Here is a 21,366-nt window from a genome sequence, read left to right as displayed (position 1 = left end):
GTCAGTTGAAACTACATGGTTAATTCGCAATCACTCGATTGATTAAGATTGACAGGCTCTATATTAAAATTTCAAACTATTAAGAAATGGAAAATTTTCTTGTATTTATAGTAAGGTTAATGAGAAAATAATGAAAGATTTCAGAAACTGGGAACTTCAAGATAGAGTTGTCTTTAGAAACTTTTGTCTATTTTTATGTGCAAACACTAATGACATAATTATTCACTCACGGTTAATTAAGAATCTCTTCTCAGTCTACCTTAGATCTAAAATTGCTATTTCTCATATTAGAATTCTAGGAAGAAAATGGGGGAAAAAAGCACCATCTATTTTTCAGTTGTTTTCTATATTAAATAAGTGACTCTCATCTCTGCCTGAACCCAGAAAATTTTGATCATTGGGATATATATTATAAAATATCTAGTTATTTTGTGCTGATTAGGAATAGTTAATATTATTGCTTTCCTCACAGTTAAAAATCAGATTTATTTTATACATGAAGACATCTTGTAAAGAAGTTTTAGTTACTATAAAATAAATACTTAATAGAAGAAAAAATATTATTATATGTATTGAAATTGTTAGATTTGAGGAAATATGTTATTTGAATCCACTACTCTTAACAACATTGTAATGCTTGTTGGTGTACAGTACAAGAATTATATATATATTTTATAATATTACATTTATGTTTCATATTCAAAGTAGATAAATTAATTTCTAAGTGGGGCATTACCATTCCCAGCTAAGCAGTTGAGATTTTAACTGCTGACACCATTTTCTTTCAAAAATGACACATTATTTAACATTTAAAGATAAATTGCTGCATAACTGTAAGTTTTTTGCTGACAACTATGCTAGAAACAAACATAAACAAGAAATTTCAAAATTGGTTTGCAAGGAAAGCAAATCTGAATTTTTAAAATTTACATGGTTTTTCAATCAGATATCCCAAGAGGAATAAAGTGTTGTTTCCAGTCTGTATCATCAAAGGGCAATTTAATCCGATGTAAACACCTAAGAAATGTAATGTTATGCTTGAGGGAAGTTCTTCATTGGCAATCGGCTACATGGAATTTATCACAGGTGAGCTGCAGAGGAATAGGCATTGTCTACCCCAGCAATAAGCTTCAGATCAAAAGTTCTAGCAAGTATCTCAGTTGGTACAATGGCTAATCTGAGAAAGGCATCAGAAGCCCAGGTGGAAAAAACGTGTGCAGTCCCCTGTTTAAGTTTGCTTCTCTCAATTCCGAAAGACCAGCAGGTACAGTAATGAGACACTGAAGGGCCTCAGATAATCCTTGAGGAGCAAATAATAATCCATACATCTTTTCAGCATTTTTTCAGAGAAATGTAAATGGAACAGTTTCTCTAAATGACAAAATAACATTAAAGTTGCTTACACCTCATCCTAGGAGGCATCTCTCTGGGAGGACATTTTGTAAATGTCTTGTAACTATATTTCTTTTGATCATCTTTAGATGCCAGCTCAGGTTAACATCTCCAAAGGCTGCTGCTTCGGAGTGTGGACCCCATAATGCTCCACACCACCCATGTATCTTGATCGTCCTCTCCTACCTACTTCAGTTCCACCCAACTCATGGTGAAATGAGACTTTACCTTCCATTTGCCTCATGTGCCTACTACAATTTTCGTAGACATTAATTTGGTAGTCTTTATTAAAAATACTTTAAATCATTAATAAATATTCTTAGATACAATATCCAGAATGTATCAAAGTCCAAAAAAGAGAGAGATTTGAGAGATTTATGCCTCTGCAAACTCCTATTAGCAGTCTTTATTTTCATGATGGATTGGTAACTACTAATAAATCATCTTTAAGTGACCGAATAAGTAAAATTGTAATTCTTCCACATGACAGAATGAGATGCAAGCAGTGTCATCCATTGGGTAAACAATTTTATGCCAATGGAAAATTTTTTTGACGTGTTGTAGGTGAGTAGTTGAAATTAGAAGCCAAATGTGCTCCATGACCCCATCTTCACTGTGTAAGAAGTTAAAGTACTGACCCACTAATATGAATATTCACATGTAGAAAAAAGCCCTGCAAGTTTTCTGTAGAGCAAGTTTCTGTTTTGTAACATGATATATTCTTTTCTACTTTTTCTTTCAATTTTCCTAAAATAATGAAATTCAATTTCCAACCATGAACATTATTTATTCTTCAGTAAGAAAAATTAAGTGATATTAAATATCATGTCTGTCTTAGATGAACCTTCTAAATATGTACAAAATACCAAATTCATTTAATAAAATATTTACAACACTCATAGATTTCTGTAAAGCATATTTTTTCAAATGATCTTACTATCTTATATTCTCCTGTAAAAGTTCTGGTGTGAATTCATACTGTAGAGGAAATAAGTGACTTCATAGCTTCACAATTTAAATAGTGTCAATGTGCTAACAATTCTGGTATACACCTCCAATCTGCGGTCTCCACTGAATGGGGGAGTCACCTTCTTGGATGTCTAGGAGACTCTATAGAGTGTAGGAAACCACACAGGTGCACCTGCTCCTCTTCCAGAATTCCTTTGTTCACTTAATGACAAGATCATCCTTCCATACCTAGTTGGAACTAGCCACATACCAGGAATTTAACAAGTACACATTGAATAATTTTAACATAGTAATTATTACAGCACGTTAAAAGTGGCAGTTTCAAGGTCAAACCTCACCCATGTGTTTAGTGATTAATTGTGGAAGTTATGGGGTGGAAAATGAGGTCAGACCAGTAGCAAGCCAAGAAGACAGGTGTTTGGAACTAACATAAAGAGACAATTTTTCCTGTAAAATGAATAAGACTAGCTTATTTCCATATGCATATCTATGGACAAAAAGGCAAGAGAAGCATTTATCTCTACTATTAAATGTGTTTTTGGTACAACACATGAAATGCACTAAACATTGTTACAATAAAAGAGTTGTATCCAAACACTGTGATTATTTAAAACTGTGGATTCCCCTCTGAAATATGATCCAGTGTCTCCATCTCCGTCCTCTCTTGGCCTATACTATTCTCTAATGGATAAATTCTATCCGCAACTTTCAGTACATTCTGTATAGCTGACACTGTGAGGATTGTGTTACTTGGCCCTTGATATCACACGGCACACAGCAGCCCTAGCATGGGCTCACACATATTACCAGCAGTCAGAAGTCAGTCAAAAATCAAAACTTCTCTATCTGTAGAAGAGTCGGTCTATGAAAGAGTATGTTTTGAGGCAAAGAAGGTTGATATTTTAGTGACACATGTTCAAAATATGACTTCCTGCTATCCTCTACAAAACCTAATTTTCAATCATACTCTCCGAGTAGACTTTAAAAAGATAGACCTCAAAAATGGCATTATATTTGATATTCTCTTGTAACCCCAGAATAAAATTTAAGTATGAATAAATGGAGATCAGCACTCTTATAAAGATGAAAGAATGAGACTCAATCTATCACAGAAGCTAAAAGAGAAGTCAGTTTATTTCCCTCTGTCACCTTGGAAAGCCTGTGGCTTTGAAACTACGAAACAAGAAAGGAGGAAAGTAAGGCTGACTGGGCAACGTACATATTCCTTTGTGAATAAATTCTTACAGTCCTGCAGGCTTTCCTAGATCACAACTCTGTCACAATTATCTACAAGTTTCCATTATGTTTTTATTCCATATATCCCTTAAAAACAGTTGGAATGCTTGCCCACTTGATATGTACATTTATGTATTCATAAACTATACATACATTTTATCACACTAATATATTACATATTCCATATACCTTCCTACAACCAAAAGCATTTCGAGAATGAGACATAATATATTTTATGTTTTAGACATACTTTATCTTTTCCCCCAGCTGAAACAAATTATACTGTGCACTCCCTGGGCAATGCTTACCTAACTTTAGAAGGCACTAAGATTTTGCTGTATTGCAGCAAAAGCAGCTGACCAGTATTATACCTGTGTTGACTTTATCATCAACTGTGTATGATAGTTTCAAGTAACCTACATCTACACATCCTTGTCATAGTGGATGTTGCCATGAGGGACCATCTAACCCAGGTAATTAATTATTCTACTGCAGTATCAGCATCGGCTGCTGCTGATTCACTGCTGAATCCACGTAACCCTACTCCTATTCCAGTAGAGTCATCAGTGTCTAGTTGGTGTGGGGGACTAAAGACACATCTTGCAACACAGCAACCTAGAGGGACCCTTTCTAGCCCGAGTCCCTATTTGGTTCAAATGAGGCCTCTGTTAAAATTACTGTCCAGTTCTCTTCCTATTTTCCTATTCCTTGATGATTACAAGAGAACTTGGCCACAAACCCCTTCTCCATGCTTTTTGTGCAGAATCATATGATGCATGTTCTCCTTATTTTTCAAACTGGGGAGATGTAAAATTTGAACTAGGAGGAAATCTGACAGGAAGAATGACTTCTCTTCCTCCGGGTGCCTGAGTGATATTCGCTGACGGACCCATCGTCACTGCTTCTACACAACCGATTTTCCCTGTGTGACCCCAGCCATCTTGCTGCATCTCCATTGCTGACATGACGTCCCCTCCCTTCGCTGTCCGTTCACCTCCTTCCTGACCTCAAGGCTACTCAGTTCCAAGGAATGCTAGCACACTGGCCATGAGCCGTAAGAAGTATCCAAGTTATCCTGGAAGATCATCTCTGAGGCAATTGATTTCAACTTGTTCGAGGCTGTAGTCCTAATGCTACTTTTCTCAATGGAACTGACTTTTGTAGCTCTCCACCAAAGTGAGAGCTGTGTTTTCACAATGCATGCAACAGAATAAGCCACTATTTCCACCTGGTAGGGAGAAACCTATTGTACTGGCGGCCACTAGCCCTTATATAGTGCTTACATTTCCTCTCTTTGAAATACAGAGGCTATCCTAAATATACAGCCCTAAAAGTTGGCCCTCCAGAAATGTAGGCTTTACAGAACAATTATTAAAAGCTTACCAGTGAATCTGGAATACTTTATAAACTAAGAAAATTCAGTTCTATTTTAGTATATATTCTGACACAAAGTACCAACTATCCATAGAATATTTTTCTTAAAAAATAAAAATATGTATGTACATAATCTGTAGTAAAAGGTCTAGTAACTAAAATAGTTTTAACCCTAAATAGCAGGTGTGGTATTTACATTTAATGTAATATTTAGTTCCAATTAATAGACTATTCCAATGAAATATTCTTTTGATAGACAGGTACTTTCATGCTTCATGTGTTATATATTAAAACAGAAGTATATACTCGGTTGACTAACAGTATTAAAAGTAAAACAGAACGTGTTTCACAGTCATTAGGTAGATCACAAGATAACATGTAAAAGATGATGCAGTGCAGGAAGTAAGTATTAAAAATGAAGATTACTCTTTACAACTTACATTTTATTGAGCATACAGAAACTTTCATAGCAAGGTTCACAGAGTCTTGGAAAATAACCCTGGCATCTTCCATGTTTGGATATGTGTTTTCTTTAGTGGGGATAATAGTTCAGCAAATTTACTGGGGACAATGTAAACCTTCAGATTGTCATTATTGAGCTGTTTGAGGGCATGGCTTGTTTTTCACAGATACAGTTCTCCTATTAGTACACTGTTGCACCACTGACTCTAGATGATAGTTATTCCTAGTCACTTTCAGGTAGAATTGCCAGATATAATGGACAAAGATATAAATTAGCATAGAAAATAACCACATATCATTTACTATTGAGTATACAAATTGATAAAAGCTCAGCACTTACCTGTATTATATGCTTTAGTTTATCAATTATCTGATTTATTACTGGATCAGATCCTTTGACTTTGACTTCAGGATTTCCAGATTGGGCTTTGATTCCATTTCCAACCACATGCCGAGTATAGCTAAAGTAGTGAAAAATGGAAGACAAAAGACTTAATCACCTGATCAGTGTAATATCGGTCACACTGCTTCAGATATGTGCTTTCAGAATTTCCTCTAGAAGAGGAATACATCAATATACAAAACATTAAAAAATGTATCACTGTATTTATTCTTGAAACATAAACGGTTACAGCCAAATGTTTTTCTTCCAGGTAAAATGATTATAGTGAAAACAGGCACTATTAAAAAAAACAACATTTGTCTCTTCTAGTACCCAATCAAAACCACTGCATTTCAAATGTTATTTATCAATATGCAGAGAGAATATATATCTTTGTTACAATTGCAAATATAACTGCACTCAATGTGTTGTAATTTATAGATAAGTTCCAATAATATTATATATAGAAACTGTATACACACACATATTTAACTGTAAAAGTCAAAATTATTAACTTTGCAATCAACTATAATTGTAAGACCTTTTGTAAGTAAAGGAAACATTACTCTTACTAAGATTCATCTGTTTATAAAAGGGCGATTTCACAGGCAGTGAAAGCTTTTTGCAAGTTCACTACCTTCCACAATGACAATCATCCAATGTCAACTTAGTATTCACAAAAATATTTAAATTCATTAGTCACACATATGATTAAGCCGCCTCCTGCATTCAGAGTACTCCACTAGTTGAATAGGATTTTAAGAAATTGCAATCCTTGGCCTCATAATGTTCATTACTTCCCTGGGAACACACTATATAATTAAGACATTCTGTGGGCATTCATTCATTATATTTTATTATATTTAAAATATCTAACACATTGTAGGCATATTAATGCCTTTGTTTTCCAGACAGTTTAGTGTAGCATAAAGACAAATAAACAGTTAAAGTGCAACACTATTTGGAGCAGCCAGGAAGGAATAGCATGTGTCAAGTGTGAGGAGGTAAAGATGAGAAGATGTTGAACATTCAGAATATGGAGAACTCTGTTTGATTTCACACACTTGAGAAAAAGCTACACAGAAGTTATATTTTAGGAAGCCATCGAAACAATAACAAAAAAACAAGTTTCTCACAGTATGGTTAATGAGAACTCCAGAACAAAAGATATTATCACAGCAGGGGAAAAGGGGGAACAAAAAAACAAAGGAACAATAAACACAGAGAAGAATAACTAAACCTCCATCTACAAAGTTGAGAAGATAAACACAGGAATGGAGCCATACGCCCAAACTTCTATCCTCTGAGTAATTTGTTTTTATACTCATATAATAAGAGCAGCCTCAGAGACTTTTCAGTGAGAATGTTCACATTATTTCAATATGATTTTCCTCCCATTGAGCAGCTCTTACCTATTCATGTGCATGCTATGAATTGTGTACAATAGCAGAAAATCTTTGAAAGGGTGAAGTTCTGCTATTTAGAATATGGCCAAATGAATGAAGTTTTATGGAGTACCCAATTCTTCCCAAGATGATGTACTCCATGGACCAATTATAAAAAGTCAAACAATTTCACAATAGGTTCTCCAAGTAAAATTAAATAATGGAATTTTTGACACTGATATTATCAAATGCTTATGAGAAGTATAACAACATAAGTAAGTCTTGATTTTTAAAATAAACCCTGAACTGACTTACACAGGCATAGGGTGTTTATAGAATTAGTTTCTTCAGTATCCATTTGGGATTTGAAAGAATACACACCAATAAAAAAAGTACAGGGGAAACTGCTACATTTATGCTGCTACACTGTAATATATCTTCATTTTGGAAGAATCAAGTAAATTTAAATCCTATGTAGTGTTGTTATATTCATTATTCTTCACTCTCTTGCAATATTTCAAGCAGGTTGCATATTGTGGCTCCTTTATTAATGTTGACTATTAATAATGATAATAAATAATATGATTAAATTATACAGATACATGCATAACTATGATTCAGGTATTTCTTTAGTTATTCTATTTGGAATCTATAAATTCATCTTTCTGATAATTACCCATTATGACCAAGACTATGTGCCTCATAGCCCTCAAAGTACAGAAACTCTAAGTGGCTAAAGTCACCTGCTGCTTTACTGTAAGATTTATTTCTTCACCCATCTCATCTTACCACACACAATGCCTGCATGTAGCAGGGTTGCTAAGGCAAGTCAAATTTGCAGGACACAGAGCTTCACCAATGATCAATTTTGGCATAGGATTCCCTAAAGCCTTTGCTACATCTTCCCTAGAAGCCATGAGACTAGAATGCTTCTACTCAACCTTTCTTTCCTCTCATCTTCCCTATGAGTCAGTATTGCTTCTCAACAAAAGCTCCTCCAGCCTCACCAGCTTCTCCATGTCCTGTCCTAGAGCTCTACCTTAATAGCATCCTCTTGTGCTCAACTTCCTTTAACTACCTGTCTCTTGGAGCACCCAGTCTGACATATCTTTTGATATTTGTATTACAATTGTACTCTTTCTACAGATTGAGAATCCAGAATGTGAATAGGCTAAGTAACTTTCTAAAGACCACAGTCTTTGTAAAGTGCACGCAGGGGTTTAAACCCAGGAACTGTGAGCTCTTTTATACAATCATTCAATAATTATTCATCTTGAAAACAATCATGCAATTATCAGTGAAAACAATGAAAATACATTAGAGATACAACTAGCTTCATGTAAAGTTTTTGATTTTGTTTTTGTTTTTGAGATACTAGGAATGGAAATCAGTGTCATCACACTGAGCTACATCTCCAGCCTGTTTTGTTGTTGTCATTTGTGTTTGTTTGTTTTTGTGATAAAGTCTCACTAAATTGAACAGGCTGAGCTCAAACTTGCAATTCTACTGCCTTGGTCTTCCAGAGAGCTGGGACTACATCAGTGCACCAAACACACTTGGCATGCTACTCTTTTTTAATATTACACTATAGAAGGATACAATGTTTATAATTAGGAAAGGTTCTATAATTTCCTTCAAAAGTCTTTTCAGCAGAACTTTTATATTGCAAGCTAAATAGTGAAATAACAGTTGATAGCAAGTTTAGAAGAAATCAACAGAAAGTCATATTTTTTTCTCAGATTTTTAGAAACATAAACATAATACAGGCAATGGAAACTGAGGTGCATATCTTAATTTAAATTAATCTGTGAACTGATTTGGATTCTGAGTTACTTACAGAGTAGACTTTTTGTTAAGATGCAAAAATGCTATTGAATATTATTGATGGAATTCCTCACCTTTTTCTTTTGATCTTATTTATCAGAGATAAATAACTATACTGATTTAGATTAAAATCTATCAAATTATAACTGATGAATAATCAGACTTCCAGCTACTATGTTATTGAATATTTCAAAATAATTGTTTGTATTATCATTCAAATAAGGAACAACACTGCAAAGTAGGAAATTTAAAATATTTCAAGAAGAGTACAGTTAATTAAAATCAGGCATTCTTTTCTGTTTTGGTAAAGCTAAGATTTCATTGTAGTAGTGATACAGACAGATGAGAATGGTTTATGTGAAACAGTGGAGATTGAGTGTAGGAAAGATGCGGGACAACTGCGACTCCTTCCCACCATGCATGGGTCTGGAAAACTATTATGAGCCATTATCTGACACTATGCCAAATCTGAACACAGTATGTGATCCTCATAGGAGCACTAGAAGGTTCAGAGAGGCACCAGTTACAACAGCCCCAAGCTGGACACAACTCAAATGTACATAAGAATTGGCCAATAAATGGCAGTGTATTCATATAATGAAACATTGTGCAGCAATGAGAATGAATCACAACTACAATAAAAAATATCAACAAATCCTGCAAAGTAGATAATAAAGATATAGACTACATTCAATGATTCAAATACATTTTCAAAAAAAATTCTAATCTATGCTCTGAATCTCCAAGTGACTTGAAGACTGTGTCTCAAAGGCAAGATGTTATATTCCTAATTTGGGTTTTGTTTAAAAAAAAAGAGAGAGAGCTCTTTTTGTTCAAAAAAATGTATTGACTTGATACTTAAGATTTGGGCTTTTTACTCTATGTATGTATTTTGATCTAAGTAAAATATTTATATTCAAAATTTCTTCTTCATTTTTCCTTAATATATTTACAACAAACAAATCCTAATTAAGCCATACATAAAGATGGTTTATATATAAATAAAAGACACACATAGGCATTTTTTTCCTCATTCACTTTATTGGTACATTTTAGGTATACAGTACAGTTACATTCATTACTGGGATCTTGTACCTTTACATGACAGGTCTTGGTTCTCTCATATTTTCCCCTTGTTCCTGCCCTCCCTTTACCACTCCTCACCTTCCCTTTTACATTTTATTTCCATTTTTTCATTTTCTCATATTTTTTCTTTTCCCTTATTAGCTTTCCCCTACCCTTCCCACTTTCCCTACACCTTTAGCCCCTTTATTCCTATTTCACATTTCTATTATATCATTAGGATCTTATGTACTATTACAGTTTTTCACACCAGAGAAACTATTCAGTATTTACACGTGTGACTTATCTCAGGAGTACATCCTCAATATGTATCCATTTTCCTATGAATGAATCTAATTTCTCATTTTTTATGGCTGAGTAATATTCTATTTTCTAGAAAAACCACATCTTCTTTATCCAGTTTCCAACTGATAGGCAAATGGGCTGTTTCCAAGTTTTAACTATTACAAATTGTGCTGCTATAAACATAGGTGAGCATATATGTCTGTAATATGATTCTCTTAATTCTTTTGGAAAGATCTCCAGCAGAGGGATGGCTGGGTCAAATGGAACCTCTAGTCCTAGATCTTTGAGGTATCTCCATATTGATTTCCATAATGGTTGCACCAATCTGCACTCCCACCAATAATGGAGAAGGGTTCCTTTCTCCTCACAACCCCGCCAGCATTTGTTATTGTTTGATTTCTAGATAGCAGCCATTCTTTGTGGGGTGAGGTAGAATCTCAGTGTTGTTTTCATCTGCATCTCTTGAATGACCAGTGATGTGGGACATTTTTTCATATATTTACTTGCTGTTTTTACTTCTTTGTCTGAGAAATTTCTGTTCATTTCAGATGCCCATTTTTTTGTTTGTTTGGTTTTTTGCTTTTTGGTACCGGAGATTGAACTCAGGACCTTGTACTTGTGAGGCAGGCAGCAGAACCTCTAAGGTAAATCACTGGCCCAAAAGACATTAGACAATGAACTTTTTTTTTTTTTTTTGTACCAGAGATCGAACTCGGGTCCTTTCACTTGTGAGGCAGGGGGCAGAACCACTGAGCTAAATCCCTGGCCCCAGATGCCCATTTTTTAATCCAGTCTTTATATTTGGGGAGCTGATTGTTTTGAGTTCTTAAATATTCTAGATAATAGTCCTTTGTCTGAGGAGCAGCTGGTAAAATTTTTTCCCACACTGTAGGTTATCTCTTAGTTCTGTTGGTTTCTTTTGCAGTGCAGAAGCCTTTTAATAAGATGAGATCTCAGTTGTTGATTCTTTCTGCTAATTCCGTGCTACTGAGGATTTGTTCATAAAATCTTTTCCTATGCTAATGTCTTCAAGAGTTCTGCCTAACTTATTGTCCAACAAGTTCAGTGTTTTTGTTTTAATATTTACATCTTTAATCCACTTGGATTTTAATTTAGTGCACGGTGAAAGATAAGGGTCCAGGTTTCAACTTTGTCAGATTGAGATCCAGTTTTTCCAACACCATTTTTTTTTTTCTTTTTTGGTACCAGGGATTGAACTCAGGTCTTTGCACTTGCAAGGAAGGCCACCGAATGGCTGAGCAAAATCCCCAGCCCCAACAGCATTTATTAAAGAGGCTATTTTTCCTCTACTGAGGATGGTCAGCTCCTTTGTCAGAAATGATGTAGCTGAGTACATCTGCATTTGTTTTTGTGTCTTCCAATCTGTTCCACTGATCCTCAGGTCTGCTTCTTTGCCAGTACCATGCTGTTTTTATCACAGTGGCTTTGGAGTATCATTTCAAATTGGGAATTGTTAGACCCACTTCCAAGTGTCCATTGCTTAGGATGGCTTTTGCTATTCTAGGTCTCTCTGGTTCCAAATGAATTTTTAGATTTTTCTTTCTAGTTCTGGGAAGTATAGTGTTGGCATTTCAATTGGCATTGCATTGAATCTGTATAGCAGTTTTGGTAGTATGGCCATTTTCAGTATGTTAATTCTTCCTACCCAGGAGTAGGGGATATCTTCCCATTTTCTTATATCCTCTTTGATCTCTTTTTTCAGAGTGCTATAGTTTTCAGTGTACAGGTCTTTTGCTTCTTTCATTAGATTGATTTCTAGATACTTTATTTTTTTGGATGCTATTGTGAAAGGAATTGTCTCCCAAATTCCTCTCTCAGTGAGTTTGTTATTGGTGTACAAGAAGACTATTGATTTTTGGGTGTTGACCTTGTATCCAGGTACTCTACCGAATCTGTCAATTAAGTCTAGAGAGTCTTTTGGTGGAGCTTTTGGTCTTCAATGTAGAGTATCATATCATCAGCAAATAATGACAGTTTCACTTCTTCCATTCCTATCTTTATTGCTTTAATGTCTTTCTCTTGTCTAATGGCTATGGCTAATGTTTTCAGAACTCTGTCGAAGAGGAGTGGTGATAGTGGGCATCCTTGTCTTATTACTGATTTTAATGTGAAGGTTTCCAGTTTTTGGCTGTTGGTTTTTCAAAGATAGCCTTTATTAAGTTGAGCTATAGGCCATTTATTCCAATTTTTTGCAGAGTTTTTTTCATGCATGGGTGTTGAATTTTCTCAAATGCTTTTTCTGCATCAATCGAGAGGATCATGTAGTTTTCGTCCTTGACTTTGTTAATATAGTGGATTACATTTATTGATTTACTTATGTTGCAGCATCCTTGCATCGCTGCAATAAATCCAACTTGGTCATGATGTATGATCTTCTTGATGATCCTCTGTATTATGTTTGCTAGTATCTTACTAAGGATTTTTGCATCTATATTCATTAAGGAGATTGGCCTGTAATTCTCTTTTTTAGTTGCATCTTTCCCTGCTTTGGGAATCAAAGTGATACTTGCTTCCAGGAATGAATTTGAAAGTATTTCTTCCCTTTCCATTTCATTGAAAAGTTTGAAGAGTAAAGGCAGCAGTTCTTCTCTAAATGTTTTGTAAAATTCAGCAGTGAATCCATCAGGACCTGGGCTTTTCTTTGTTGGTAAATTTTTAATTACATTTTCAATTTCACTAATTGTAAATGGGTGTTTAAATGTTTTTATGTTCTTTGTTCAACTGTGGTAATTCATAAGTATCTAAAAATCTGTCCATTTCTTCTATGTTTTCCATTTTTTTAGTATACGTGTTCTTAAAGTAGGTATTAATGATCCTCTGGATTTCTGTTGGATCTGTTGTTTCTTCACCTTTTTTATTCCTGATTTCATGGATCTGAGCCTTTTCTTTCCTTTTTTTGATAAGATTAGCTAAGGGTTCATCAATTTTTATTTATTCTTTCACAAACCCAACTCTGATTCATTTATTTTTTGTATTGTTTTCTTAGTTTTCATTGCACTGATTTCTGCTCTCATCTTTATAATTTCCTCTCTCATTCAAGCTTTGGGTTTTTCTTGCTGTTGTTTTTCTAGGTGTCTAAGATTCATCATTGGGTTGTTTATTTGAGCTCACTCTGTTTTCCTAGTGTGGGCATTCAGTGCTATGAATTTTCCATGTAGAACTGCTTTCATTGTGTCCCACAGATTCCTGTAAGTTGTATTGGTGTTTTCATCTATTTGTAAAAACTGTATAATTTCTTCTTTAATTTCCTCTGATCCACTGATTGTTCATTAGAGTGTTGCTCAATTTCCATGTGTTTTTGAAGTTCAGATGGTTTCTTATGCTATTGATCTCCAGCTTGATTGCACTATGATCTGATAATAAACAGGGGATAACTTTGATTCTTTTGCATTTATTCAGACCTGTTCTGTGAGCCAGTATGGGGTCTATCTTGGAGACTGACCCATGTGCAGCTGAAAAGAATGTATATTCTGATTTTCTGGGGTGGAACACTCTATAGATGTCTAATAAGCTTCAAAAGCTTGGATCAGTTCTAATATTTTATTGTTGATTTTCTGCCTAGATCATCTGTCTATTCGTGATAGTGGAGTATTTAGATCCCCCACTACAGCTGTATTATTGCTTATTTGGTTTTTCATGTTACTTAATATTTGTTTTATATAGTTGGGGGCATTTATATTTGGTGCATATATGTTTATGATTGTCATCTCTTCCTCTTGAATTGTTCTCTTTAAAGGGATGTAGTGGCTTTCTTTATCTCTCTTAATCATTTTTAGCTTGAAATTTTCTTTGTCTGTGAATAAGATTGCTACTCCTGCTTTTTTCTGGGCTCCTGTTGCATAGAGAATTGTTTTCCACCCTTTCACTTTCAGTCTATGGGCTTCTTCTTGCACTAGGTGTGTTTCTTTTATACAACATATTGTTGAATTTTGCTTCTTAATCCATTCTGCCAGTCTATTTCTCTTGATTGGTGAATTGAGGCCATTGACATTGATGGTTATAATTGATATGTACTGATTTATTATGGTTGTGTTATTTTCCTTTTGTTGACTCTTTTTACTTTTCCCCCCTCTTCTTTTAGTTTCTTGCCTTGCCTACTTGATTTTTTCTGTTGGGCCTCATGGTATTGTGACCTTCATTGTCTTTTTCTAGGATATTGTTTAGAATTCCTTGTAGTGCTGGTTGGGGGTTCATGAAGTTTCTCAGGTGTTCTTTGTCATGGAAGTATCTTATTTCCCCATACATTTTTGAAAGAGAATTTTGAAGGATACATCAGTCTAGGTTGGAGGTTGTTTTCTTTTAGGACTTGAAATACTTCACTCCAGGCTCTCCTTGACCTGAGGTTTTGTGTTGAAAAGTCTGCTGTGATTCTAATGGGCTTTCCTCTGCGTGTGATTTGTTTCTTTTCTCTTGCTGCTTGTAGTATTTTGTTCTTCTGTTGAGTTTCTGGGATCTTGATTATTATATGCTTAGGTGTAGATTTTTTTTTTTTTATCATGGCTATTTGGAGTCCTATATGCCTCATTTATCTGTATGTCTAATTCTTCCCTTCTGTTTGGGAAGTTTTCTGTCATTGCTTCTTTAAGTCATTTGTATTTTCTCATGCTACTTCATGGATTCCTATCAGTCTTATGTTATTTTTCTCTGCATCATCTCAGAATTGTTGGATCAATTTCTCATGATCCCTTACTGTTTTTAAGAGACCTCTCTTTTCACGGTCACTGACTGCAATCATATCTTCTATATCTGAGATTCTGTCTTCACAAGCTTTTATTCTGTTGTGTACACTTTCAATAGAGTTTTTAATCTCCTCGATATCAGTTTGAATCTGTTTTATGGATTCCATTTCTTCCCTCTGTTGGGCATTCACTGTTTCCATTTCTTTCTTATGCTGGGCTCTCATGGCTTCTATCATGGTCTTGAGCTCATCTATTTTTTTGTCAGTTTCTGTTCTAGAATCTCGAATCAAGACTTTTGTTTTGCTCACCATATCTATGGTTATCTGGGAAATTATTTCTGTTTTGAATTTTTCTAGAGCCTGATTGATCTGTTTTGTTACCTTCTGTGCTATGGGGTCCAGGGAGTCCTGTTGGTTCACTATCAGACTTTTCATCCTCATTTGCCCTAGAGTTTGCCATTGATGAACTAGAAGTCTGTCTTTGTGTCTTGCTTACGTGTTTTCTAATTTTTAATTTTGTTGTTGGGTTGTCTTTGGTTAAATTTCTGGGTTATTACTTAAATCTTCCTGATATAGTTGCACTTTAGTTTTTTAGTCTCTAACGACTCATAGACATTCTCATTTTCATAATATCAGAGAAAACAACTCATTAAATCAATCACAATCCTTTATTCCAATTGATACAATCAGCAACACAATAGGATGAAGCACAACTTACAAAATGACCACTTGTGGTAGTCATTAATCTATCACCTTGAAACCATGTGAATTAAATTAAAATAAAAAAGCAGGACAAAATATGTTTGCAGTGAATACACTTTTCAATATAGTATCTTTACCATTTAGGATGGGTCTTAAACAGAGTTAGGATGAGAGTAGTAGATAAGTGAAAGAATTGGAGAAGGTTTCAAGTGAATCCAGAGGATTTAGAATGACCATACAATCTTTAGGAAACTATTAAATTCAAAAAGGATTAACAGAGTGCAAGAATAAGGACAAGAATATATCCCTTTAACAGTAATAGGGGCTCACTTTCCCTTGAAACTATTGACCCATGAGTGAGGGAAAATGACAGAAGAAAAGAACATAAAAAATGATAAAAGAAGAAGTCTGAGTTAGGGCAGGATGAGGAACAAAAAGGGAGATGAGGGATAATATGGTGGAGCAAGAGACTGAGTTGGAGAAAGAGGACAGAAAAAAGAAAGAACTTGCAGAGTGGAATGAGGAAAAGAAAGAAAAAAAAAGAATTTGAAGGGCGTCTTTCAGACTATATCTCTGCTGTCATAATATACCATGTGCACACAGCCATGCACAGAACCGAGTCCCCTGATCTCAGCTAGCCAATGACAGATCCCTGTGACTCAGATTGACCTCAGGCCACAAGGCCCAGATTGAGTTCCTCGACCTCCTGCAGGGTTGAACTCTACACAGTTCTACTACAGGTTTCCTCTGCCCTTTCTTTAAAGATGTTCAAAGTTGGGAGCTCAGAAAAATACCCTTTGTGACGACCTATGCCTCTGCAGAGTGGGTCCAAAGACTGGCATACTCAGGAGGTCTGAGAGTGGGGGGGAGGGGTTTGGGGATGCCCCCGCAGCTATCTTCCTTGCTGGAGTTGATGGCAGTACAGACATGGGAGGGGGCGGCTACCCAGTCCCGCTGAATTGGCCTAAGCAAGCTGAGCGAGAGCAGATCTTGGAGCAGCCTTCCCAAATCTCACCTTTCTTTCTGGGGCTGGTGGCACGCAGGCAGGGGAGGGCACGGCTCACACATAGATATTTTGAATGTGTGGAAAATGGTTATCATCACTGAATGACCAGTTTAATATCAGAATTTGAAATGAGAAGTTGCTCCCTGAATACCTTAATATGCATGCAAAATGTCTTTGTTAAATTTTCTCTAGAAATACTTTTTGCTTGATTCATTATAAAATTTAATAGGTTGTTAATTCTATTCCTTCTAAATAATGTACACATGTAACATGAAAATGTCAAGGATCTCTATCCCTATAGACTTGAAAAAAATGTTCATGTTTCAATGGGAAGGAGAGAACAAAACACAAAAATTTAAGAAGTGATTTTTGTTGTTGTTGTTGTTGTTGTTAGGGAAGTAATATACCCACCATGTGTGTTTAGATCTTCTGAACGGGGCTGGTAATGAATGACATAAATTGCATAGGAATGTTTCCAAATATTTATTTTTCCTTGTTTCCATTAAAAAGAAAAGAGCTAGCACCAATATATTTACATTTTACAAAAACTTTTGAAATGATGATTGACAAGATGTGAGTTCTCTCTGTGTTTAATAAGTAAAATATTAAAAGGAAGTGCTAATAAATCTATATGTAGTATTTCACTGGGCAGTCATCTCCCCTGACTATACCAGCATGTCCTATTTGACACCAGAGCCATGCCCTATTGGCTGATTTTAATTCCATTTTCTTCACAATGCAATAAATACTGGTTCAGATTGACACTAAGTATGGCATTTTGATGTGTACAGTTTCAGAGTGGAGGCATATACCAGGAATTTGATCCTGGCTTTATAAATCAATTACATGGTTCTATCAAAGTTTTTTTAAAAAAAAATCAGTTCGCTGAGACAGGATCTAAAAACAGGAGCACTGAAACCAGATGAGGAAAACAACTGATCAGAAAGCCTCTTTATCATTTTTGCTACCAGTAACAATTAATATTGAGAAGGGGAGCCATGTTGCATTGGTTTTTGTTTCATTTCTCACTTATTTTTTCCTAACTTCTGTAGTTGGATATGAAAGTTTCTTCCATTTCCATAGTTTAGATAGAGCCCTTAATTTTTAGGAGATAAAGCACAAGTTTTGTCACTGATTCCAGTGAATATATTGCTTCCTTGGGTTAAAATGTGTTCAGAGGTGTGCAAGGTATACTGTAGATATTCATCATACCCGTTTGCATTTGAGACATTCTGCAAGAGCAAATTTTCCTTCCAAACTATATCTGGGAATCTCTTTCTGGTTTGGGTATTTAATGTGCAACTGAGTAGTAGTAATTTGTTTTATGTTAGTGTCAAATCTTTGGGTAACACTGAACACTGTGTACTTTAAGCTTCTATATAACATTTTCCCTTTATATTGAAGATCTTAATCTTTAGAAATCTCAGAATGGACGAGAGTTATATCATTGATTTTATGTGCTAGGTTTTTGAGAATAACTTTTCATGGTAGATAGTGGTTTACAGAGGTTTAGAGAATAAAGACAACTGTAGCATCAATTTAAAAATGATTAAAGCTTTGGTGATTCTAGAATCTCACTTCAGTTCTTCAGGCAGAAAATCATTTTAAGCTCATCTCTACCACTGATTTACCTTTATAATTGTATATAAATAATTTCTAAATTTTAAATCTGTGTTCCTAAATTGAAGTCAAAATAATTAGAATTAATAGAGACCGTAATGTGGTCTATTGTTAATATAACTAATATCTTAGTGAAGACTGTATATTTCAGATGTCACTAATACTATTTTAATAAGGTAATGCCAATGGTTTATAGAGCAATCCATAAGAAATTTCTAATGTATCATTACAATAAACTGAATAAGAACATATTTAGAAAGGCTCAGAAAACAAAGATTCATTAAAGAATGGATAGTAATGGCTCTTCACCCCGCTTCCACTTGGCAAGGCCCACGTCCACAGGCACCAGGTGAGCCTCAGACAAAGCCACGACATTTTATAAAAAGAGCAGTTGTGCCAATCTGGAGATGCTATTTCCATTTGAAATACTAATGACTGCACGTACAAAAATATCTGTAGTGTTTAGGAAATGGTTATTTCAAATACCATTGACTATTTAATAAAGAACTATTGTAAGCGAACTATCCTCTATGCAAAACAAAACAAGCCAAAACAAAACAAAACTACTTTCCTTAATTTTCTAATCCTCCTTCCCAAGCTTACCAAAAGAGATAATTATATTTATTATGGTCAAAGGTCTGGTTTTTCATTTTAAATTTTTAATTGAAAGTTCAAAACAAGTGATAATATTTTGTTTATTTTATAATTAGCCTTGTTAAATTCCAAGTTACTATGGAAATGTAAAAATATCAATTGTACCTAACTCCATATATTGCTATATTTGTTTTGAAATGCTGCCTTTGAATTTTGGAAATATATTTCAAAACTAAACTGTTCTTAGTAAGACCAAAACTCCCCTTCATAGAATTATGAGGACTCATAATCACAATTTGCACTGAATTTACCTCTCATTTTACTATGAAATACCAATACATGGAAGTAAATGCTATTTAGGGAAGCCTGTTATATGAGTACTAGTAAATACTATTTTGAGCTAACAAATCAGTCACATTTTCAGTGTGTAAATTTCATTTAATCAATATTTTATTAGAGATATTACAAAGTCCTAAACACTGCTAAAATCTTATTTTGCTATTTATTCAAGTGTAACTGACATCAGTATTAATTACACTTTAGAATAAAAATAATTTGCAATTGCATAAAATGTCTAAAAATTACTTGCAGGGTACAGTATAAGACTGTCAATAAACTCTTTGAACGAAATACAGTACCCAGGTGTTGCTTGCCAATTTTCAATATAATCAAATAACTGAATTTCTTTTTTTTTTCAGCTTTAATTGAGTTTATCGGTACATTTTAGGGATACAGTACAGTTACATTCATTGTTGGGATCTTGTACCTCTACATGACAAGTCTTGATTCTCATTTTTTCCCCTTACCTCTGCCCTCCCTTCACCCCCTCCTCCCCTCCCCATCTACAAACACTTTATTTTCATCTTTTCATTCTCTCACATTTTTTTCTTTTCCCTTTTTACTCTTGCCCTACCCATCCCACCTTCCCTACACCTTTAGCTCCTTTCTTCCCATTTCTAAATGTCAGTAATCTTATTAGAATCTTATGCATTGTTGCAGGTTATTCACACCAGGGAAACTATTCGGTATTTACACATGTGTGACTTATTTATTTCACTTAGGAGTATATCTTCAATATGTATTCATTTTCCTATGAATGAATCTATTTTCTTGTTCTTTATGGCTGAGTAATATTCCATTTTATAGAAAAACCACAACTTCTTTATCCAGTTTCCAACAGATGGGCAAATAGACTGTTTCCAAGATTTAGCTATTACAAACTGTGCCACTATAAACATGGGTGCACATAATTCTCTGTGATATAATTCTTTTAGTTCTCTTGGAAAGATACCCAGCAGAGGGATGGCTGGGTCAAATGGAACCTCCAGTCCAAGCTCTTTGAGGTATCTCCATATTGATTTCCATAGTGGTTGCACTAGTCTGCACTCCCACCAACAATGGAGAAGGGTTCCTTTCTCCCCACAACTCCGCCAACATTTGTTATTGTGATTTCTTAATAGCAGCCATTCTTTGAGGGGTGAGATGGAATCTTAATGTTGCTTTCATCTGCATCTCTTGAATGACCAGTGATGTGGAACATTTTTTAAAATATTTTCTTGCTGCTTTTACTTCTTTGTCTGAGAAATGTCTGTTCATTTCGGATGCCCATTTTTGAATCGGGTCTTTATATTTGGGGGGACTGATTGTTTTGAGTTCTTTATATATCCTTGATAATAGTCCTTTGTCTGACGAACAGCTGGTAAAAATTTTTTCCCACATTGTAGATTGTCTCTTAGTTCCATTGATGGTTTTTTTGAAGTACAGGAGCTTTTTAGTAAGATGAGATCCCAGTTGTTGATTCTATCTGCTAGTTCCCGTGCTACTGAGGATTTGTTCATAAAGTCTTTTCCTATACCAATGTCTTCCAGAGTTCTGCCTAACTTACCTTCCAGCAAGTTTAATGTTTCTATTTTAATATTTAGATTTTTAATCCATGTGGATTTTAATTTAGTGCATGGCAAAAGATAAGGGTCCAATTTTAATCTGTGGCAGGTTGACATCCAGTTTTTCCAACACCATTTATTAAAGAGGCTATCTTTCCTCCACTGAGGATGGTCAGCTCCTTTGTCAAAGATGAGGTACCTGAGTACATCTGCATTTATTTTTGTTTCTTCCAGTCTGTTCCACTGATCCTCAGGCCTATTTCTTTGCCAGTACCATGCTGTTTTTATCACAGTGGCTTTGTAGTATAGTTTCAAATTGGGAATTGTTACACCTGGTGCCATGTGACTGTTGCCTATAATGGCTTTTGCTATTCTAGGTCTCTTGTGGTTCCAAATGAATTTTTGGATTCTTTTTTCTAGTTCTGTGAAATATAGTGTTGGAATTTCAATTGGCATTGCATTGAATGTAT

General features: G+C 34.9%; 1 protein-coding gene across 6 annotated transcripts in view; it reads right to left on the bottom strand.

The window, feature by feature from the left end:
- Gpc5 (glypican 5) overlaps positions 1 to 21,366 on the bottom strand; it is a 1,306,099-nt gene that overhangs the window by 875,818 nt on the left and 408,915 nt on the right. For all 6 annotated transcript variants that reach the window (XM_010630566.2, XM_033760931.1, XM_010630577.2 and 3 more), the window contains exon 6: positions 5,774 to 5,894. In XM_010630566.2, coding sequence (XP_010628868.1) covers positions 5,774 to 5,894 — 121 coding nt within the window. The remainder of the gene's footprint in view (positions 1 to 5,773; positions 5,895 to 21,366) is intronic.

Source organism: Fukomys damarensis, unplaced genomic scaffold, assembly GCF_012274545.1.
Source record: "Fukomys damarensis isolate Sample0158 unplaced genomic scaffold, DMR_v1.0_HiC HiC_scaffold_6, whole genome shotgun sequence".
Lineage (NCBI taxonomy): Eukaryota > Metazoa > Chordata > Mammalia > Rodentia > Bathyergidae > Fukomys > Fukomys damarensis.
Note: the sequence above shows the minus strand (reverse complement) of the source record. Positions and strands in the feature narration are given on the sequence as shown.